General features: G+C 38.8%; 1 protein-coding gene across 1 annotated transcript; it reads left to right on the top strand.

Annotated features, from left to right (window-relative positions):
• Positions 1–504: 504 nt before the first annotated feature.
• On the top strand, positions 505–24,532 carry LOC139737909 (heterogeneous nuclear ribonucleoprotein L-like). The gene is made up of 16 exons (XM_071648577.1): positions 505–667; positions 4,303–4,421; positions 5,719–5,803; positions 6,236–6,318; positions 7,050–7,125; positions 7,631–7,716; positions 9,634–9,730; positions 10,513–10,582; positions 16,881–16,985; positions 17,852–18,123; positions 19,037–19,158; positions 19,821–19,951; positions 20,687–20,760; positions 21,406–21,463; positions 22,090–22,185; positions 22,960–24,532. Exons 1-16 carry the CDS (start codon positions 569–571, stop codon positions 23,016–23,018), a joined length of 1,632 nt encoding a protein of 543 aa, XP_071504678.1. The 5' UTR covers positions 505–568; the 3' UTR covers positions 23,019–24,532.
• The last annotated feature ends 512 nt before the right edge of the window (positions 24,533–25,044 follow it).

Below are 25,044 nucleotides of genomic sequence, written 5' to 3'. Positions count from 1 at the left end.
TGGCGATGATTGTACAAATCTCTTGCTGTGGGCCTAAAGAACAATGCTATTAATTCATGAATGTTTAGATGAATACATAACAATATAGGTCTATTGATGGGAAACTATTTATCATAGAGAATGTCTTGAAGAAAGAAAAAAAAATATCAGTGTGACATTGTAGTCGAGGTAATCCAAAGAGCTTATAAGTGGTGAGGAGAAAAATAATTTTGAGGTAATCTTAATCCGTTATAAAAAAAAAAAGAAGAATAACACACACACACACACACACACACACACACACACACAAACAGAAGAAAAGAAGCAAAATTACCGGTACTATACACTACGTATAATACACAACGTGCGCCCCATCCGCACACACGGTACACTCAGAGCGGGTTGATAGATATCTATCAACCCGCTCTGGGTACACTGTACTGTACGCACGCGGTACGCAAGCGTGCGAGTAAACTGCATTGCATGCACAGTCGAATATCAGTAGTCCTGTAGAGAGAGCCAGGGACGAATCAAATCTTCGATCTTTCTGTAGAGTATCTGTGCGCATGCGCATTTTCATCAACGCCGCATGACAAACAAGATGGAGCCGTACCAGAACTATGAAGGCCACGCGACAAAGCGCCAAAGAACTGATGTTGGGGGGCGAGGAATTCAGTCAGGAGCAAGGGTAAAACTCCTTCGTATCATTTTGTGTATAAAGGGTGTCTTGAGAACTCAATACAATATCTAATGGTAGATTTATTGCCCCACATAATTGAGTAGGCCCAGGCCACGTTTCGACCAAGCCCACGCCATGGCATGCATTGGCATGCATTACCTGGCCTGTGCATGCAGAAAAGCACGCGTTGCATTTTACATGTAAATTTACCGGTAGTATTGAACTAGATCTACCATCTGTATTCTAACGTTACTGTCGTTAGTATTGACCAAGTACATGTGCCCTGCCCTGGGCATGGGCCTGGCCTGGCGTGTTGAATACACTCACTGTATTGTTAGACCTCTAGTATGGGCAAGAACAAGCCATCGGCATCGCATCGGTCGATCAAGACCTTTTTTGTTTGCTTTGGGCTCTAAAAAATTAGAGTAACTGCGGCAGTAAAGCGGCTGTGCAACCATTCGCGGCAGTTACAACATACATGGTAATATACTGTAAAACATGATATCAGTCCGGGAAATCCGCTCATGAGGACCGCTCGCTCCCGCGTACGAGGACTGCCCCGCCTCATGAGGACCGCCCCCACGCCTCGTGAGGACCGCCCCCATGCCTCATGAGGCCCGGGGGGAACGCCTCATGAGGCCCCCCTATTCACTTCTATTCATCTCACATCTGACGTATAAATTGTCGCAACTTTGCACGGTGATTTTTTGTTACACACACATGTCCACTATCCATGATGAAAAGGAGAAAAAAATCCTATCTGTTTTTTTTTCTTCAAAAATCGAGTTTTAATCAACCGATGCAGAGCGCCCATTAAAACACGTGATCGCGGAGCATGCGCGTATAGCATAATGTTAGGGATTGTACATCGTGCTGCAAGCAGAAATACTACGTCGCATATCGCCCTTATCGGCGAAAATTGTGCCGGGTTTTGCCCTGGTAAATCATGAAAACTGCGTTGGCCAATGGTAAATTTCTTTTATGAAAACAATTGCGTTAATGAATAATCTTGTCTATGATATATGAAATGGTTGAAAATAATTTGCCTGATTTGTTTAGAAGTTGAAAAAGCACTTAACAATGCTTAAACTGCCACAAATGGGATATTTTACTCTAGATCTCAGTTCGGGCAACCTCAGAATTTGGAAGTTTTCCAATATCGGCAGTCCTGGCCAAAGCCTGCCGTAGAGTGCGCTCAATACTTCCGAATTCGGAAGTGTCTGATGCAGTAGTGGCCATCGGCAATGCAACTGCATGCACACTTTCATATTGCTACACAGCACTCGTGCGAGGCAGGGAGACTGACGGCGCAAAGCAAGGAAAAATCTCAGAAATTCATATCAAAATCACCATGGTTTTTTTTTTATTTTACATACCTTTTATGTGGATTGTGGAATATCTGTCAAACTTGTAGGGTGAGTTCCTTTGAAAGCAGTGTAGAATTGTGATTATGGGTGAGAGTGGTTAGTTAGGTAAGAAGAAGCTTGACCGACAAGTCTTGTCTAATTCCGTGAAAAACTTCACATTTATAGTAATGACATTTGCTGGGTCAGGTTTTCGCTTCATATAGACAGACACCATTGATACATACGCTATTGCAACAGTTTGAATTGTTTCGATTCAAGGCAATTTCGACCCAGTTCCCCCCGCATAAAAATGGTTATTATTTTTTCCAGCTTGGTTTTCAAACCAAGCTGGAATAAGAAAAAGATATTGGGAGAGGATAGAAAGGAAAGAGCCTTGTAGATGGGGGGGGGGGGGGGGGACAATTCATTAAGGAAGCAAAGGCCCATTAGGCAAAAAGTATAGTTGAATAGGAAATTGTTAGAGTTTAATAGACGAGGAAAACAAAGAAATGAATGATAGGAAGGAAAGGGAAATTTAGGTACTACCTGAAAATGAAAGAAGAAAAGATTGAAAAGAAAGATATAAGTTGCAGCACATACTCGCAAATGTGCTCAACCGCTTTGAAGCTACAACTGCTAATGCGAGACTTGGCTGACGAAAAGAGAGAGAAGAAAACATTTTTTAGCTTTTTAACGACACCTTAGAAAGAGCCGCTGTTGGCTACACTCAGACCAAATGATTGACCCTCAGTGCATGCGCTGAAGGTATTCATACTGTGCTTGTGTACAGAGCAGCATTTCAGGTGATCAAGATTTTCCATCAATTTTCCGACACATGTAAATGCGGAAAGTGTGAAAACTTCTATTCGACTTTGGAGACTCAGATGCTAGTATTTTAGTTTACTGAATAGTAGGGTGAGTTTGTGCATGCTTGGAGATTATTTGACAAACAGATGCGAAAGTACACTAGCGCCAACCTTTGTTTAGTTCATCAAAGGCCAGTCTAGTTTTAGCTCCTTGCAATGCATCAGGAAGGATGTAGGAATATTATTACAGCAGTATCTGAAAAATCTGCACCAAGGACCAAGGTTCAATCTCTTGTGCCAAAATATGACCGCGCGTGATTTGTGAAAGCTCAGATTTCTACATGTAGACAGCGATTGAAACTTGGACAATGTTACAGTCAAATTATGGGCAGCTTGCTTTAACCTTCACTTAAAGTTCATTGAATGTCACTTTAATACAACAAGCGTGGTGAATGGTGAATGAATGTGCTGCATGGGCACCACAAACATGAAACAAGTCCCTGCATGGTGCAATGTACCTGATAGCCGGACTTCACCAAGTCCCCCCTAGGTTTTGTAATCAATCAACTGTTCAAGGCAAATACTGTCTGTTATCTCGGGTCACACTAAGACCTGTGGTATGAGTATTATGGTATTATGAGGGGAGGGGGATGTTGGTCCTCACTGAAGTCTAAACATCTTGTAAAATCAGTCATTTCTGATGTCAACTTCACTATAAAATTTTACAACTGTACAATATTGTACATATTCAAAACTAATGTAATTTCTTCTGCTAGGCCTACAATGTACATGCAAATTGACCTAAAAGATAAGTCTGTATTTATCGTTGGGGATATGTTCTGTGGAGATTACCGAGTCGGGGATATGTTCTGTGGAGATTACTGATAGATGGTCTTGCTTCTTGGAATCTCCTATGCAGACTGAAGACTGTGATGCATGTGTGCAGTACTGTAGGGGGATGCTGTAGCACGGAAGCTGATATGCCAGTGATCAGTTACATGTACAGCTGTATCAAAGTGTAGAAGTACACACACTGCATGTGCTTCTACAATATGTATGCTCTTTGGTTTTAACTGTGTGTTAGCGTTTAATTTGCATGTAGACAAGCTGGTAGCTGTGTCTTTCTCCATGAGAATTCTACCTAAATCTTTGATATTTCAAACAGCTGGTGTATTTAATATGAGATGTTAATTTTACTATTTAACTCTATCACTGTTTCGGGTCGATTTAACCGGCCCGAAGCCTGCCACCAAAGTGCTCTGGCTGATTCAGACGGCCCTATTTGGATTGACAGATTGCTTCAAAGGCTTTGATGCTACCATTCTATCAACTTTAAAAGTTAAAAAAATTTTATAAACTTCCTCCAGACAGTCAGATTTTTTCTGTCTATATGTAAATATATCCTAGATGGAGTTTCTATGCATGTACAACTGTACACAGGGTACATTGTATGTGTATATCCAGTAACAGCACTTGCCTTCTCTGTACACAGGATTGCTTTGAAGAACAGCATAAACCGCTACCCTCCAGTGTCGTCCATGTCAGCAACCTTTCAGACAGTGTCAGCGAGGCAGATATTGTCGAGGCGATGCAGCCATTTGGGTTGATAAGGTATCAATTATTTCTTAAGTGTTTATTTTTTCATTCAATATTTCTAAAGTGTGCTTTTATTAAAGGACAAGTTCACCTTAATAAACATAAGGATTGAGAAAATGCAACAATAGTAGAACTTTCAATGACGTGTTCTCCTAATATTAACAAATAAAGACAGAATAAACTGACCAGAAAGAATATAAATTATTAGTGGAAAAGTGAGCAAAGAAAATGGGATTCCAACCCGAGACCTCCGGATTGCTAGACCGGTGCTCTACCGACTGAGCTATAGAAAGCCCTAGTACCAGTGTTCGTCCCAGAAACCCTTAATTCTCAATGCTCGGGTGGTCAGAAGCTATAGCAGTGTGTTTGTGTGTAACACACACGCACACACTTGAACCTGGCATAAACCCGAAGGATAATTCAACTTGGGGATAAATGCGAGGGATCACCGAAGTGATGCAGCTTTTTGAGTTTGTAACAAATAAAGACAGAATAAACTGACCAGAAAGAATATAAATTATTAGTGGAAAAGTGAGCAAAGAAAATGGGATTCCATCAGGATTCAAACCCGAGACCTCCGGATTGCTAGACCGGTGCTCTACCGACTGAGCTATAGAAAGCCCTAGTACAGTGTTACTGTTCGTCCCAGAAACCCTTAATTCTCAATGCTCGGGTGGTCAGAAGCTATAGCAGTGTGTTTGTGTGTAACACACACGCACACACTTGAACCTGGCATAAACCCGAAGGATAATTCAACTTGGGGATAAATGCGAGGGATCACCGAAGTGATGCAGCTTTTTGAGTTTGTAACAAATAAAGACAGAATAAACTGACCAGAAAGAATATAAATTATTAGTGGAAAAGTGAGCAAAGAAAATGGGATTCCATCGGGATTCGAACCCGCGACCTCCGGATTGCTAGACCGGTGCTCTACCGACTGAGCTATAGAAAGCCCTAGTACAGTGTTCGTCCCAGAAACCCTTAATTCTCAATGCTCGGGTGGTCAGAAGCTATAGCAGTGTGTTTGTGTGTAACACACACGCATACACTTGAACCTGGCATAAACCCGAAGGATAATTCAACTTGGGGATAATATAATATTGCTACATTCTCTCAATCCTTATGTTTATGAGGGTGAACTTGTCCTTTAATGCCTCCACCTCTTTACATTTAGCCTTCTATGTCGTTATTTTGATTTTAATGCCATGGTTCACACACTTTGTTGCTCCATTGTTGCAAGAGTGGCGATGGGAAGAAATCACACTTTCTCTGTTTTTTGTATTCTTTACTATCCCCCTTGCTACTTGAACAGTTTTGTACACAGAATCCAGAAGGGGCAGGCTTTGGTGGAGTTTGAGGACATGAAGAGCGCCAAAAGCTGTGTTGAGTTCACACAGGTAAGTCATAGCCAAGTTGTCACAGCTAGTTGATTCGCTACATACGTGTACAGCGTATGTATGTTTGTAGTTTTATTGTGGTAGAGGTTTTGTTTCTCTTCTGAAATGTATTCATTTGTTATGACAATATATGGTAATGGGTAAGGAATATGCATGCATCTCCATATACACTGTGGTACAAATGTATATCTTGCAAAGAAACATGAATATTTGTGATGGTACATGATATTTGTGTGAACATGTTTTTTCTCATACACATTACAGTGTATGTAAAAGTGAACCTGTACAAACTATAATTAAATGCATTTTGGCGTATACATACTTGTACTATTCATGTGTTGACAAAGCAAAAGGGTGTTATCTCTAAAAATGCTTGCTAGCGTATCCTGAAAACTTCTGAACTACGGTAGTTTGAAATGATTTTTCATGCAGGCCCATCCAGATAACATCATCAATGTCGGAGGAAAACCAGCATACTTTGACTACTCAAACAGTGCCAGGATCATCCGCCCAGGGTATGCAAGCTAATCAAGCCAGTATCTACTTTCTCTTTTTATAAATTTCCAACTGTGTGTCTTTTCCCTTGATTAAAGGCACTGTTTTCTTATTTTGTTATAATGTTTCTAGTTTGAGAAATCTTTGTATGGACATGTACACTGTACAGTGTACATGCTACCAGAGTCGTCTCTCTCCCTGATAATTTGTAGCTATGAAGCCAAGTCCAAAAATTAGCACAAAATATATATGCTAAATGCTTCAAGACAGTGAAATCTGTAAATGTATTTACCATACTCAGTATTTTCCATAGGCGGTGGTGTTAGATCAAATTACTTTTTACAAAGTACAAATTGTTTTTACAGTACAATGTACTTGTACCCTGCTCTATGTCAGTGTTTATGATTTGCATCGTGCATCCATCAAGATGTGCACAAAGTTTGTATTTCTGAATGATCTTAATTGAAATATCTACACCTCCACTTTCAACCACGGAAGTGTGGTTAGGAAAATAAATAACACTATTTTTCTTTCTTTCCTTCTTTTTTAGACAGTGTGCCATATCTTACTTTTGTGTAGACCAGAACCGGGACTTTCAGTACTAAATATTATTATTGTTGTTGTTCTTATTATTGTTGTTGTTCTTATTATTGTTGTTGTTGATGTTGTTGTTGTTGTTGTTATCGTCATCATCATCATTATTATTATTATTAGTATATGAATTTATGTGATGTTCTGTGACTTCACACAGAGAGAATGACAGCGAGGAAAATGCCAATAACGTCCTGTTGATGACTGTCCTCAGGCCAAAGTACAGGATCACCACTGTAAGTTTATACACTAGATTATCCAGAAACTAGACACTGGACAAAACGCACGCACGCACACACACACACACACACACACACACAAATGAATAAATCGCAAATATGGTTACGAAATGATCCAACTTGCCAGTGATTACTTAGTATCAGTGAAAAATGTTGTGTAATATACCACTTACAAGTACATTGTAGTTATATACCTTAATAGGAAGTGTGTGAATGTGATTGATGTTAATGTCAATGTCATAAGGGTGGATGTTTTTATGGAAAAATTTGAACTGAATGAAAAATATGTTTTAGATACGAAATGTTGAGTGTGCATCATACATATGTATAGTCTGTTAAATAATCCTGTAGACCTGTAGTTTCAGGCATAGCAAAGGTACATAAATGTGCATGTCTATTATATTTTGATTTATATTGCTCTGTAAAAAGGTATATGTGTGATCCCGTCTTCCCTACCTCCTGCTGTAATTGTCCTGAAATTTGTTATTGACTATCTCAACAGGATGTTATCCACGCCATCTGCAAAGGATTTGGAAATGTCCTACGCATCGTCATCTTCAAGAAGAATGGTGTGCAAGCCATGGTGGAATATCCTTTCACTCAGTGTTCTGTTTTTTGTCTCGCCCACCGGAGGTGAAGGCGAGACTAAGGGATCCAAATGGCGTCCGTCCGTCGTCCGTCCGTCGTCCGTCACAAATGTTAAAGTTTACCTGCAAGACTCTCTTATGATGCATAACTTGGCATCTGTCACAGCAATGGCAGCCACACTTGGGTGATAGAAGCACTAGGGGTATCTTCATGTTATGGTGTTGTCAGAGGTCATGTGATGATGTCAAAGGTCATTTGAGGTCATATATTAAAGAGTATGTGCAAGACTCTTTTCTATGTTAAAGTTTACCTGCAAGACTCTCTTTTGATAAATAACTTCACATAAAGTTGCTTGGATTACAACCTAACTTGGGTCATAGATGCACTGGGGATACCTTCATGTTATGGTGCCGTTGGAGGTCACAGGATAAGGTCAAAGGTCATTTGAGGTCAAACGTTAAAGTTTACTTGCAAGACTCTCTTATCACATGTAACTCGACACATGTTGCTACAATGGCAATCAAACTTGGGTGATGGATGCACTGGGGGTACTTTCATGTTATGGTGCCGTAAGAGGTCACATGATAAGGTCAAAGGTCATTTGAGGTCATATGTTAAAGTTTACTTGCAAGACTCTTATCACACGTAACTCAGCACATGTTGCTACAATGGCAATCAAACTTGGGTGATGGTAGATTCTCTTGGAAAGTTGAAGGTAACCACAAGGTCAAAGGTTACAGACAGGGGTCAATGAACTTTTAGGGCCCAATGTTAAGTTTTTAGGGCGCATTTCGTTTATGGCTCATAACTTTTGATCCCTTTGTCCGTTTGTGACCAAACTTGGATGGAAGATGTCCCTTGGGGAGGTGAAGGTCGTCACAAGGTCAAAGGTCACAGACAGGGGTCAACAAACTTTTAGGGCCCAATGTTATGTTTTTAGGGCGCGTTTTGATTGTGGCTCATAACTTTTGATCCCTATGTCCGTTTGTGACCAAACTTGGACGGTAGATGTCCCTTGGGGAGTTAAAGGTCATCACAATGTCAAAGGTCACAGAAAGGGGTCAACAAATTTTTAGGGCCCAATGTTAAGTTTTTATGGTGCGTTTCGATTATGGCTCATTACTTTTGATCCCTCTGTCCGTTTGTGACCAAACTTGGATGGTGAATGTCCCTTAGGGTGTTGAAGGTCACCACAAGGTCAAAGGTCATAAGCAGGTCAATTAACTTGTGGGAGTTATAAAAAATATTAAATCCTTGTATGCGAATGGGCGAGACACAATTCGGCGATTGCCTTGTCTTTAGGAAGCAGCAAAGAGTCCTTGTGGCGTTGAGGTGGCCTATAAAAAGTGCTGCCATACATCATCTTAGTTTAACCAGTTTGATATAAATTGCTGGTGCAATTTTAAAAGCATGATCTACCAGGAATGCTTCATTAACTGCCTTCAGTCACTACTTCTTTATAATTTTTTTTTTCAAAGTTTGCATACTGCACTACAGATGACAGCTTTTTACACTAAACACTTTCACTAAACACTTAACAGGAAACACTTTCCTGCTATTAGATTAGTGGTTGCTATTTTGGAATAATGTGTATTCATCATTTGACAGTGTATTGTAATGCTAGCGCAAGTGTTGACTAAACAGTCTCGGGGTGAAATTAAACTCAACAAGAGACCATTTAAATCCAGTGCACTCCAGTTATGATGAAGACTGTTGTAACACATTGTTAAATGAAAATCTCATAACAGTTATCATCGGTATATCTTTATATACAGTCTGTACTTCATTATTCAGCTATAATGAAATTTTGATACAACGAAAGAAAACTGCCATACCCGAGGACTCTGTTGTAACAGGAGTCGGGTGTACAAGAAACAGACATCAACATGCTAATGATATCCTTAACTCCAGCCACACATTCGACACCATTCAGAATGCCACCCTTGCCAAGCAGAATCTGCACAACTGTGACATATACTCTGGCTGCTGCACCCTCAAAATTGACTTTGCAAGGGTAGGTGAATTCCTTGTCATAGTGTACTCGTGTGAATGGGCACGTAAAAAAAAAATGGCCAACAAGATTCTTTGATTAATAGTGAATTGGGCACTTACAAATAATCTGTGGTTGACATAGTGATGCAGACTGTTGCTTTTCGGCAGTATTTTGTACTATTTTTAGCCAGAAATATGCTGCTTTCATGAAAACTACCGTTTCCCAAATTCTGTTACTACACATGTCTATTCCAGAAAGGAAGAAGTGCTGCCTTCCACAAGAAATATACCTTTTCAGCCTTCAAAATTTGGTCATGCTGTTTGCTGTTTACCAAGGTTGGAATCCTTGTTGATCCACCTCAGTAGTTTGATTATATCGCCACTTCGTAGGCAATTTATAAGCTGCATCGTACAATATGTATGTCTTATACAGTGTGAAAGTGCAGGGGGTAGATAAAATATGATTGTGATGTTATTTGAGAAGATTTATTTCTTTTGAAGAAAAATTTGAATTTAGCAACATATTTATCTGCTGAGTGAGCTTGAATTTCTTCAGAAATATTGCAGTCACTTTGCCCATGTAGTTAAAGTTAAAATATGTGAAAATAGCCGGCTTACATATGGTTATGATATACCTACTCTCTAATATTCATTATTTATTGAATTCAACTCGACTCTTCTCATTCTAAATTACCTTTTGTTTCTGTAAACTTCAGGGAACTGAGCGCAGGGTAGAGGTACTATTTTGTGAATCATCTTCAAAGACATTAAAAAAAAAAAATGTTATTATTGTTTTTTATGCAGCCAAAAACATTGACGGTTTACAAGAATGATGCTGAAACGTATGACTACACCAACCCTGGCTTGAATGCAGGTGAGTCTTGCCCCTTTCTTTTCGCACCACTAGTTACCCTGGTTCATGTTTCATCAAAGAAAGTATTCTATATTTACTAACAACAAACCGCGCAAAAGTCCGCCTCACATAGCATATGGGGAGTCTTTATCTTATTGCCAAACCATTTATTATTTATCTGATGTTGTGTGCTTATTAAGATTATATGTCTAATTCTACGTTATCTGTATGATTTTTAAGTCAGTTGAGTTATTGCACTAGGAGAATGTGGAATGGCTAAAGATGTTGCTGATTCATGAACAAGAAAGTAAAACACACTTTACTGGAATTGTATAATTGGACTTGAAACAAAGAAACACTTCTCATTTGCATTGTTGGACTCCGAGAAGAGATCCAGATTTTTTAATCATGCTATTAGCTGTACATTGTGTTTTGAGCCTCATGTCTATAGATTTGTCTACCAGCTTGTGCGTTTGTATTTTGTCAAAGATTGATTTCATTTTGTCAAAACAAATGAGATGTGTATGCTCTGTATTATGATACTGTCTACATCCATGTACACAAGTATAATGTATTAACACCAGTATATACATGTACTATTGAAGACTACAAATGTATTTTAATACATGTACATATTTCTCTTCAGTACAAACAAACATGCTTTCTATGCCAATGAAAATATTTCAACTAATCTCTTACTATAAAAGTGGACATTTTTGTGCTTGGAGTGGTACAACAAATTTTACAATACATGTTTTAATAAATTCCTTATGGAACATTAAAATTTGTAACATATGTGACCCTGCACCACAAAACAAACAAAAAGTCACCAGACATGAAATTTTAGTTAAGAGCATATTCTGAAAGAGCAGACTTAAGCTTTAAAATGATGTATAACTCAAGTCAAATGGACTCTCCTAACCTATCTAAATATTGGGAAGAAAGCACACACTCCAGAAAAGTGTGAACTGAGAAAAGAGGCTCTGAAGTACAGTGTCTATTCACATGCTTAATCTTTACCAAGCTGTGCTGGCTGTGCGATGAATGGGACAAAAACAGGATGTAAACCACTGGAGTAACAACAATGAAGGGATTATCAGATCAAACTGAAATTGAGCATGCCTTAATAACACACTCTGTCCGTTTTTAATGCCAACTTTCAAAGTAGAAGCATCATCCTTTCAAAAGTTATAGGAGTTGAAAGTGGAGAGTGAGTACAAGGTTTTTAAGAAATGAAAAGAGGACTTTAAAGACACATTCAATCACACACTATTCTGCCAAAAAATGTTCGAAATAAATTGCTAGAAAACACACTTTCCTGCATGTTTAATGATCACAAATTTTAGCATAATGTAGAGGAAGACTTGCTCTTCCTGAAAATATGAAAAAGTCAAGATCAGCTCGTTTGACCTATTTCACCTATTTTCAGTCCTCACACAAAATCAGTGCGTGCGACTTTTTGTTCGTTTTGTGATGCACGGTCACATATAACAAGCAAAAATATTCACATGCTTTAATTTTCATGCTAATTTCTGGTCATGCAAAATGCACTGGAATTTCCACTTTTATAGTAGTACACTTAGTCATCTACTGTGATTGATACAGAAAAGCATTCAGTCTGTGTTCAATCTCAAAAGATTACTCTGAAAGTGCGAATGCTGATACACTAATGCAGGTACATGTTGTGTGTTCTTGCATTGTACAGTTAGTATTCCATGAATGTGAGCCCCTGGTGACTATTTTACATGTCTCAATAAAGAAACAATTTATGGGGAAATAAGATTTGTATCATCAAGATGCACAATTCACATTTGCAATGAGGATTCTATGTAAACATGAGCATTGCTGTAAAAATCAGCTCCAACATTTGCTATTTTCAATATCTCATTTTTCAGAAAATAAAAACTTCTGTTTGTCATGCAGCCCTGTAAATGTTTCCTTTATGAACAAACTGCATAGTCAGAACTACTATACAATGTATGATGTACAGGTGATCACTCTTTCAACAGGTACTACTGTAAGCAGCATCGCAGATGTTGTATGTACAAGTACATGTACAATTGCGTTTTCACTAATTCAATATTTTACAGTTATGTATGTAAATGCAAGTAAGAATAGATACAATGTACATTCATTTGCACATTCCTGTTCAAGTAAGGCACACGGAGAACACATGAAGAAAAGATATTCCTAAACCTGAGATGACCTGCGTGTTGATACATGTTCCTTCAAACAACTTGTAGGTTATATCCATATACATTGTACAACTGTAAGTGCATCATTTTGTTTCTTGCCAAATGAAGCTGAACTTCCTTACAAGATTGCCATTTTATGTACCATCTGAGAGTATTACCTTGTACCGTGTGCCATAAACAGTAAACAATCAATTCTGTGCTGAAATGTGGGAGAATATGAAATTGTACATTTATCATGACACTGGGCATTGTGAAGATTAAGTACAACATTCATCACCTATTTGCATCTGACAATATGCTTCGAAATACAGTCTATATCAAAAAGTGTCTGACTTTTTTTTTTCTACTACCAGTTCAACAATTTGTCTCTTGTGCAAACCTCTCCAATACACAAAACTGATATTATATGTCACCCATTTCATGAACCTTGAAACAAAATTTAAAATGCAGTATAAAAAATATATATAAAATGATGCACTAGTAGTCTCACCAGTGTTGTATTTAATCTTCCCTTATATTTCACCCCCCAAAAAAAAGTTTTTGTAAAACTTACACTGTGTACGTATGATTTAAATTCTTCCATTATGCAAGAAAACAGAGTTAATACATGTTTTCCTTCAAACATACACATGTATATATTTCAGTTCAGGTAAACTGCAGCATATGACTACAATGTACAATTGTACATGTCATCAAGTACATTGTACATTTATATCACTTTTTATACTGTCAAATGGTGTGTTACACAAGCATGAGTATAAACATGACCAGTATTGTATGTAAGGGCTTCATATTGTGTAGTCAGTCTTTCAAATGTGCATAGGGAATCAGTGTACAGTTGTACATGTATGTCCTTACATGCAAGTAATGCATTCAAGATAGTAGAAAGCAAATTAAAATCACCAAATGTGGCTGCCAAAGACTTGTGGTATATTTTCAGAATCCCAGAATATCACCTCCTTCAAAAGAGCACAAAAAGAAGATTGCAGTTTAGCAAGGTTATACATTATGCCATATTATTCACGTTCAAAATGTTGATATTCGATTTTACAAAGATATATTAGCTTATTCAGTTTATAACATGGTTGTTACTTGTACAGAAGATACAAGTCGCCTCGTCGGATATCACTTGTCACTATTCCCACTTCATTTGGTGTTTACAATCAAAAGTATTTTGTGCATTTTTACTCCAACATCTCACATAAAGGGATTGCTTTTTGGCAAACACTTGTACATTTCTTTCTGTATACAGTACAGATGTACTTCAGTTGTGTGACCCTGCTTACTTACATGTACACGTTGTACGCTCTTTAAATGCCATGGTACTCCATTTTTTTTTAAACCCCAGTATGGTGGAGCAGGCTGTATCCAATATCAAATTGATTGTTAATTGATTTGTATTGAATTTGATTATGCCATCAAATGACACTGTATTTTATGAATATTTTGTTAGCACACAGATTACCAACACCATTGATATGCAAGACCACTTGTGGTACCTACAATCCAACACTGCTATTTATGGTATACATGTACTTCAAATGTATGCACAGATCATTGTAAGTATGTACACTTTTAAATTCACAGCCACTGGTATTTGGATGTAGTAAGACAGCCATTTCAAAGTTTTCTAGGAAAAGAGAAAAGGATAAGATACATTGTACCTTTCTTTAAAAAAAAAAAAAAAAAAAAAGTACCTGCAGGCCACTTTCTTCCATGACAGCTACAAGGCACAAATGATAGTTATTATGGGGTACAGTATATTGACACATTTTCATACATTCGCCTCCAAAACCAATCATTAATTTGCTCCTACAAATTTAGCATGAGTGGATGGATAACTATTGTAGGTGATCATGGGCATACACTGTAATAACTTTTTTTTTTTTTTTTGTAATGGCTGTTTTACTTTAAACATTTTGCTTGCACCTCCATTTTAAACTTTCACACTGAGAGTGGCCATTATCCAGTTTATAGTAAGTGTCGGATTGCATGCAAGTTATAGAGACATGCCTTTAGACACTGGGATTTATTGTGTACATACACTGTATATACATACATTGTACTTGCTACTATGTTTTCATGTTAATGCACACAATTCCAGGGATTTTTCTCTGTTGTATTCATGTACAGCGACATTATGCAACTGCGACAGTTCACGAGTATGCCATATCCAACATTTGTACTTCTCTTAAACATTGCTAGCCCTGTCTTGAAAGCCATGTTGCCACAAATGTTCATGTACGTGTACTAAGTTTTATGGAGATGACTTGACACTTTATAGATTCTAGCCAACCCTCCGCACATTTCCATGGTAACCATATTGTGACACCCTATTTATGGGTGTAAAACAGAGCAGTTTTGACTGAAACATTGTTGTTACAAGTATCTCGACTCAGACATTGCAAGAAAGTAAAGTGAGTTGAAGCTGCTGTCATGCATGTACAAGTGTATGTGTATCTGAACCATCAAACCAGACAAACCTGTACACTGTACATGAATACTTGTGGGAACACAGCACCAGTTGTGTATTACACAAACTTCTCAATGAAATGGCCATACAAGTTCAAGCAGATACTTGACTTTGCCCCCCCCCCCCCCCCCCCCCCAAAAAAAAAAAAAAAAAAAAGAAAGAAAGAAAGAAAGAAAGAAAGAAAGCAAAGACATGTTCACAGACTTTGATATGCATATGAGACAGTAGTTCCAGTGATTAGTTCCTGGTACAATGGAGAACATCTTCAGACCCACATGATACCAGCACTGACCGACTGTACCGCAGGGGTGAACAGATATTAGACAACTACAGCTCCATCGAACATTCCAAGATCTCTAAATAAGAAAATGAAAAGAAAGCCAAGACACAATGTACACTGTACATGTACATCCCAAAGAGCCGCAAGACAAGCACAAAGGAGTCTCATCACTGATGCAGCCACACGCATGCAAAACATACAGAACTACTGACCAAGTACCTCATGTTCAACAGGACGAACAGTCTCCCTCGCTGAGCCCTGAGAACGAAATGAAAAAAGAGCAGCATCGCTCCCATCCTCTGCGATTGCATCACTACGTTGGATGATCCTCCGCTACGTTGGGTAATGGAGGTCTCTGCCAACACAAGGTTGGGACTGGAGATCCACACCGTGGAAGTGTGCCGTAGCGCTGGATATGTTATTTGTTTATAATATACACCACAAGGTAACATGGGATGACTTTTGGTGTGTTGTCAAATGCTGGTTTTCTTTTTCATCGTGACCAAGACACATAACTGGAAATTTTCTGTGTGTTTAAAAAGATATTTTGCAGTTTTCTGTGAAGTAGTATTTGAATTTTTCTGTGTTCTGTGTGTTGTAGTAGATCCTAAAGTCTTTCTCGACCTTTTTTTTTTTGGTGCATATTTGAATATGATATTCTTCTACTGTTCTTGAATTGTTCCTTTGAATGGGTTTACAAGAAGATTGAGCAGTTTAGAATAGGAAAAAACAATGTACATTGGTACGATTTGATAGTCTGCAGATGATACATCACGTTTTGGATTCAAACCATGTTAGAGTTGCTACTTCTGAACTGCAGGTGCATACAAAAAGCAAACGACAAATTCCCTCTGCATTTCTCCCTTCATCTGAAAAGCTGCACATTTTGTGATACCGAATGCTAAATGCTTATATCCGACCCTGGTTACAGTGCACAATGTAGGTCTCATTTAAACTTTAGTAGATGTTACTTTTGCACTTCCATTTGTATCCTTGTACTTCCTTTGCTCATATTAGATGTACAACTACATGTAGTCAAAAAGTCTAAACATTCTCTGATAAAATTAGGAAACTTGCTGTTGCTGTTGGAAGGTCAGATTGCAAGGCAGATGGACAAATGCTGATGTGATAGCAGAAGTATGTTTCGATTCTGTGAAAGCAGTGAAGTTTTTCTAGTTTAAAGACAAGCAGTCTTGACTCAAATAAACATGTAACAGTTCAGGTAGTACGTGTTGATCTATAAAACATAAATTGATGGTGCCACTACCAGGGATTACTTTTATGTCTTTTGCATCTGTACATGTAGTTGTAGATTTGTGTTTAAAAAAAAAGATCAGCTGACTTCATTTACTTTGTGTGTGTGCTGTGCAGCATCCCAAGGGCGTGCACTGCTGGAGGACCCACCTGAACCTGCCTACAATGGTCCCACCACCATGCGAAGGGAGGGCGGTGGCCCACCTCAGTACGGCGATTACGGTAAGCAGCATTCTGAATAACTGGAGTGTGCGGGTGTCTGTGTAGGAAGCAGGAAGTTCCTCCATAACCAAATGAAGTGCATGGCTTTGTGACACCAGGGTTGCTGTTTTTTCTGGCAGTGTGCCACAGGAAGGCATTAATGAGAATTGGCATCCTCAGTTTAAAAAGAGGACAATATTTTGACCATAATGTCAGCAGAGGTACCATCATGCTTTTATCCCGTCGAGGACGGTTTGATTTTGCTACAACACACATTTCCCATAGACACCTGCCGGAGTATACTCTGGACTCGTCCTCAATGGGTTAAGTTGACTGCAGGTTTCCTGTATCAATGAAGATTTTCTATGTGGCTGTGATAAACACTGAAATTTAAAGGGTACTGCCAAGCAAAAACTGTTTATGCTGTATGAAAAATAAACCAATCGTTAACGTATTATAGTTATTTACTCTCCATACCTGTACTCTGTGCATGCTAGTGGCCGATGCTTTGAAGCACTATCTGTAAATGTTGAGCTGCTGGAAATATTTCCTCAAATTGCTCTTCTGTGAGTCTTGTTCTTTTCATTTTTACATAAAATTTTGATGGAAATTGATGATTTCAAACCTTAGTTTTGAATTCTGAATGGTGAACTTCATTCATCGCTGTGTCAAATTGCAAGGTAATGCAATGATAGCAGTCCCGCACATTGCATTTGGTGTTGGATTGTCAGAACTGCTATAATTCCTCAATCATTATCCAGAATCAACAATTTATATGCACAAATATGCACAAATGAAAGTCTGAGACAGCAATGTCAAGTACACTTAAATAGCTATTTGTGGATTTGGTCTCATTTCTGTCACCCATTAAATATGCACTGCCACAGGTGGAATGCAGGGACCACCACAGGGCCGACGCGGACCCCCTGGATTCCACGACCAGGGCTATGGGCCAGGCGGACCAAGGGGCTTCCCTGCCGATCGCGGGGACTACGGATACGGCGGGGGCCACGACATGATGGGCCTGCAGCCCTCCCCTCAGATGGGCCACCAGCTGGGCAATGGGAACCCAGTGGTTATGATCTACAACATGAGCACTGACCAGATGAACTGTGACAAGCTCTTCAACCTTCTCTGTCTCTATGGCAATGTCATGAAGGTGATCTACTTTAATACCAATTCCTCTTTGAAACCAGAAGGGAGGAAGTAAAAATAGTAGCTTTATCTAAAAATTTCCCATATTCAGAGAAATGCTGAAATAGAGGGGCTCCCATCTGTGCCTTACTCAAAGTTATTGTGATTCTTGTTTTTGCAAGATTGGCCAAGTCTTCCTGATTTTGCAAAAGGCATTCTAAAAAGATTAACCCAGCCTTTACATCTGAACAGAAAATTTGATTGCGTCCTTGATATTGGAATTTCCATCGCCTATTAAGAACATTGAGATTTGTGTCAGTGTCACACAAAAGTGTCTAACCTCACAGAATTTGATGTGGATTTTGGCAGCACTCTGCTTTGAAACAAAACAGTTTCCTAATGAATTCAGATTTTGTTCTTACTGTAAAAGTGGATATTTTCGCGTGACTAATTTTTCGCGCTTGGCCTGGTCGGAAGAGTTTTGCATGTTTTTAATTCCGCGGAATTAAGACATCACGCACAGGCACATATGGCAAGCAAAAATATTCGCGTGCTTTTATTTTCGCGCTAGTTTCTGGTTGCGCGAAATACGCAAAAATTTCCACTTTTACAGTACTTCTTAGTAAGAGATATATGAACTCCACTATAAATGCAATCTCCAAAATGTACATGGCAACTTTGTAGTTGCAAAGCAACAACAATTTTTTCCTTTTTATCAGTTACATAATGAAAAAAGGCATTTCCATGCAGTTCTTGGTAAAGACGGTATCTGGGATTCTATTCTGTACAACGGCTTGATTCTGCACAACAATGTCCACCATACCCGTACGATTGTACTCTTATATCTCATCAAATTCCATGTCAAAGATTTATGCTGTATTGAAATGGTGGTAGACTGTACATGATATATAGGAACTCTCCTTTCTTTGGTTCTGCAGGTCAAGTTCATGAAGAGCAAGCCCGGATGTGCCATGGCAGAGATGGGAGATGCCCTGGCCGTCGAGCGGGCCATCACCAACCTCAGCAACATTGAGTTCTTTGGAAGCGCTGTCCAGCTCTCGTAAGTCCTATGATATACATGTAGCCGTCAACCCTGCATTGATGTGATGTATTTATTTATTTGTTGTTGTTGATGTTGTTCTTGTATTGTGACTCCCAAGATCATGGCTCAGTGCCATTTGGAATCCTAATTCCATATGCGAATATTGGCACCTCCGTTTGACTGCATGACTAGACATCTTGTGTTAAAATGGTAGCTTGCAGACAAGTGCTGGATTCACATTGCCCTCATCTGTCAAATATCCCATTCATTTTATATTGATAATGCCAATGGGTGGTGATGATATTTGATGGAATCTAATGGATTCCTGTAACCCCATTCTTGCTTTGCTTTAGTGAGGGTAATGGGATATGCATTCAGTAGTGTGATGTACCTGCAATAAGTTTTAGACTATTGAAATTTGCATGTTGTACAATGTATCAAACTTCACCCAGTTAGAAAGGTTCAATCTTTTGTACTACGTGTTTATAATATATAATATGGAAGGTGCCTTAAACACCTATCACTTGTTTAATTTAGAGGAGTTTCAGTTGTCGTGTCTTACTGTATAGAACTGAATTGAATTGAATTTTTGTTAAAAATACTGGATGGAATATATGAGGTGGTTGAACGAAAGATAATATACAAGTAAGCTGAGAGCGTGTGTTCCTCTTTTTATGCAGTTTCTCGAAGCAGGCGTGTGTTGCCCTGTCCCAGGTGCCAGGAGAACTGCACGATGGGACACCATCCTGCAAGGATTACACCAAGAGCCGCAACAACCGCTTCAGGAGCAAGGAGGCAGCCAGCAAGAACCATATCCTTTGCAGCATCTGGTGATGGCCACGTTAAGAGCACCCCAGCTCTTGAGCTTTTATGAAAATGTTGATCATGTTTGGCTATAAAGGGAAACGGATTGGACAGATAAAGGAATATAGGAAATTTGCTTATTTGCCAAATTTAGGATGTAACTCATATTAAGTTGGACAGACTTTACTCCCAAAACTATGAATGGGATATGATCACATGTGAGTTTTGTAAGTTTCTGCTTTGGTGCTGGCATTTTTGACATGCATGAATTGCTGTATCTCAGTTTTTACTGTGTCAGTAAATGAAAGGACACTGTATAATTAGCATTATGTAATCGACATACAGTAATCAAGATACTGCCAGAAGGCAAAGGGCCAGACCCAAGAAATATGCACATGATTTAATAGCCTTAGTGAATGGCTACAAGAGCAGTTATCTTTGCATGGCTACCACAGATATTGCCAGTCCATTTCTGATGGCTATTATATCCTGCTTTTGGCTTGCGGTCTCGAGTTTGATAGATAATGTATGGTACTGTAAAGAGCAGCAGTAGCCAGTCACTCCAGTAAAGCGCTGCATTAGATCTTCCATACTAGAAGAGGGAGGCAATCTGTTCCCTGCTGAAAAGAGACAAGTATCGCCTCTTCTGAATTCAAAGGAGTGAAATATGATGGTGCAGTTTTTGTTTTGTTTTGTTTTTTTTTACCATTGGGTGCCTTTTGTCCCTTGACTCCTGTATCACGTATCCAGCAACCATCCAAGGTGCTCCACTTCTTCAATGCTCATCCTGAAAGTACTCCACAGACCATCAAGCAGGTAACACATCCTTTCAATCATTTACAGTTTGGTTGCACTACTATCTTGGGAGAGGGGTGTAGCAATTATTTCAGGTTAATGCTCATTTGGGTCCCCTCCCCCAGTTTGCTTTCATTTTTGCTGGTCCAGAGCTATTCTCACCACCTTTTTACCGCTGGGGGAAATTGTATTTTCCCCCTTTTTTCTGTCTTTTTAAGAAAAAAAAAAGTAGTTGCATTTACTGAAAAGGCTCCACTAGTATTTTCTTGAAATGTCTGTAGAGATAGGGGTGAGTCTTAAACTTTCATTTATTGAGTGTGTCATTTATGATTTTGTCCGTTGACCTTTTGTAAGGAAGTTGTGGGTGCTGCATTATGAAACTTTTGTTCCTTCAACTTTATTTTGTCAGGCTGCATAAAAAAATCAAGACCCTTACGATAATGATGAGAGCATGAAATGAAATCTGTTTGACTGGATTTGTGAAAATCAGGGAGAGTACAGTTTTGTGATTCATCCGAGTCAAATGCTTTAATACTACCTGATGAATCGAATCTACATCAATATAAATCTCAAGACAATTTTTATGTGTCTTGATATAACAACCTCAAGGTAATTATGGCTGGAGTAGACCAACCCACTAAATGCAATGCTCTTTTAATTCAACAGGTGTTCATCAATGCAGGAGCAAGGGAGCCAATTGCAGTGAAGATGTTTGAACAGAAATGTAAGTGCAAAAATAGGTATATGTATGTTTACGAGAGTAAGAATTACAGTGCCTTTATATAACAGGGAGGGATTAAAACCCACATTTCTCTCCCTCCTGCCAAGTAATAATGTGACAACAAAAAGATGTCGGTTTCATATTTTGCCTCCCATGATAAACCTCAGTTTATTTTGTTGCATGCGTAGTCAGGTACCACCTTCCACATTTATGGGCATTGATTACAAACTAAATATGTTACTTAAAAAAACAAAAAACAGTAAAAAGAAAGCTCACTTCAGGCTACTTGAAGGAGGAAGAAGAAGAAACATGAATAAACAGGAGATGTGTCCTGTGTGCTTCTTCTTTATGCCTTTTGTAGTGATCAACTGCCCTTGACAAAATTCCATTGATATGTGTAGGCTTCCAATGCATTTCTCTACTCTCCTCTTTCTCTTTTTTCTCTGCCTCTGAAGAAAAGCTATACCTTTGTCATTTATTTTTCCTTGTTCAATTGTAAAATGTATGTGGTATTCCCCTTCAACGAAGTCATTCAAGCAGAAACCGGAAGGGCTTGTTGTATGCACTCATATATGCTTTATTGACTCTGTTGATATCTGCTTTTATGTGCATGATTCATCCCTTTCCAGCTGACCGCAGCCGCACTGGGTTGGCCGAGTGGCCCGACAGAGCATCCGCCCTCGAAGCTCTGGTGGTAGCCAACCACACTACCATGGAAAATCCAGGCAAGGAACCCAGCTGCTTTAGTTTCTTATTACATTCTTTATTTAGCATAGTTTTAGACCAAAGAGTTCTTTCTTTCTTTCTATGGCTCTGCCACAAAGTGTTGCTGAAGCATGTTGTTTTCGGGTTGTCTGCCAATACCTCCGTCTGTCCTTCCATCCGTCCTTCAATCCATCCGTAATTGATTTTGAGGACAATGTAACAAAGCACTTGGCATATGTGCATATCAGTGGATGAAGCTGCACCTATAAAACTGGGGGCGTACACGTGCAAGGTCACAGTTCATGGTCAAGTTCCAAATTTTTGCTATTTCCTTCCAATATCTCTGCAATGCCTGAAGGTACTTCAATGAAACCTTCATTGAAGGCTATTGGGTAAAACGTCAAATGCGAAAATTTCACTTTTTTCTTCATATCTCAGAAAATTGCTCAAGCTCTCTTCATGAAACTTACTTCTTATACATGTATTGTGTGACTATGATACTTGTGGGAAGTTTGGGGCATGAGGTCAAAGGTCATGGGTCAAAGGTTGGGTTAAAATGCTAAGATTTCACTACTTCATGCTGAAATTACACTATTTTTCTATGATGGAAAATTTACCCACATTGAAGTGGATTCGCTAGATAGCAGTTGGCTCATGCACTTATTTTCAGTTATGCGTTGCTTAGCATACCACGCTCTTTCTTTCTGCTGACACCAAATTTGTCCAAGATGAGTTTGTTGTGGTATGGTGGAACCATTCCTCGATGATTTTCTCATTGCTCGTTTTCCCAGCAGGAGGCAGATGGCCATACATCTTCAAGCTGTGCTTCTCCAGCAGCCTCCATGCTGAGTAGGCATTCCTGAGACAGACAACGTTGCTGCTCTCATCGCCTGGTTGTGCCCTCCATCTTGCAGTGTCTGTAACAAAAATGGTAGTCTCTGTCGGATAAGGCGATATGTTTCAAGAGTACGGCAGCGAGAAAAAAAAATCTCAGCAGCAGTAACTGTTGGATGAGATAGAGCCAATGTACTGTGCACCCTTCTTACTCACTCATCACTTATGTACAGATTCCACTCATGTTGGTGCACATTTGTAAAATATAACTCGTAATTCCTGGTCAGTTGTGTTTAAATAACTGTTCGCTGTTCAATATCAATTTTAGTGTTACGACAACAATAGCAAAGTATCCAATTCCACCAAGACTCCTTGACCTTCAATTGATTTTCAAACTCTGAAAACTTGTAGAAACATTAACCTGATTTCTTTGATAAAATGCATTCATAATTGTTCATGCTGTATATAGACATTCACTTGACGTCATGAAGCAAAACAAGGAAACAAACTAAACATGTAGCTATTAAGTCACTCGGCAGAGAATTATCTGAAAGGGTGAGTTAATGTCAACAACACCATTGTGTCATGCTAAAGAACTACACTGGAATTTCTGGTTATGAAATAATGAGCCGTTGATCAAACTTGTTCAGACTGCTACGAGTATTATATGTTTTTTAGTCTATTCTTTTTTTAAGCCTATTGTATGTAATTCCACTTGATTTTATGTCCATTTTTGTGTACTTACTCGTGTTGTACAGTATCTTGGTAAATTACTTTCCGTTTTGATGACTCATGATTGAGTTGTATGTGCACAGAATAAGTTAAGCACTACATTAAAAACAGGAAATGACAAAAGTCAGATTTCTTCTGGCGTGAAAATTTTGACCGTGAACTTATTCTGCTGCCCATATTTTGATTTTTGAAAGTAAGTCTTGATCTGGATCCATTCAGACTAAAATCCACATGATTTGCCAGCTCACTATTTTTTTTTCTCTCATATTTCTGTTCTTTTGTCATTCCATTGCCCTGAAGGATGCACAAGGCTCTATATTTCATCAAGCTAGCATGATTTCTGTAACATGGTGTAGATACATTTACAATGGTCACTAGTTCTATGACAGACTGACGACCGATTTCTGTAATGTCTGGTTTGTATGTTTTTGTGTTAACAGGCTTGATGATTTTTTACTATTCAACGCTAGAGGAAGTCTACAGGTGTAAGTTTATGAATTGCTGAATGTAGTTGCACTCTGTCGTCATAGTTGGTAATCATTCTTTATGATCCTTCTCATCTTTTCAGCTAGATAGCAGTGTCAAATTGATGTCATTCTGGTACTAGGCCCTTTGCAGACATACATGTGTACTTCAGCAAGTGGTGTGTTCTAGACTCTTTTTTTTTTCTCACAATTTAAAAAAAAACACATTATCAAGCCATGCTTTGAGTTGTCTTTTGTATTCATCTGTATAAGTTTCATCTTGTTTCTCTGCTCTTATGGCTGTAATAAAGTTGTCTGTCACACAGTAATTTTTATGGCAAAGATTTGATTGTGTTGTATTTGCTTCGACTCTGTGCCTTTCGCAGGGAGAACATGTACTCAGTTTGTGTATTCTTAATTATCCAATTTTCACATTTCCGTAGTTACTCAACTGAAAGTATGTTATCACATTGTTATTCCACATGTTTTTTTGCCTGTGTGTCCAGTTTAGATAAAAAACCTACAATTTCTGCAGGCATATAGAATTTTTTTAAAGATTGTTGCAAAAAACAGTATACTGGTAGGGGTGGGAGCAGATCTTAACCCTAAAAAGGCCGGGATGTTGAATCAACCCCCCCCCCCCCCTCGACATTTTTCGCGACTTCTCCGCCGCGCAAAATTTTTTGACCACGCCGTTCGCCGACTTTTTACTTTCAAGTCTCGCGCATCTTTTGACACCATTTTCGCGAAAATCGTGCATACCGTTACGACGCTGCATAACATTTTATACATGCCTGTCAGATCGAAAATGGCTCAAAAACGTGATTTCATGGCGATTGCACGATCGAC

This window comes from Diadema antillarum, unplaced genomic scaffold, assembly GCF_040938485.1.
Source record: "Diadema antillarum isolate AM-2024a unplaced genomic scaffold, OU_Dant_1.0 seq00000715_RagTag, whole genome shotgun sequence".
Classification (NCBI taxonomy): domain Eukaryota; kingdom Metazoa; phylum Echinodermata; class Echinoidea; order Diadematoida; family Diadematidae; genus Diadema; species Diadema antillarum.
This window is presented reverse-complemented; position numbering and strand designations above follow the sequence as displayed.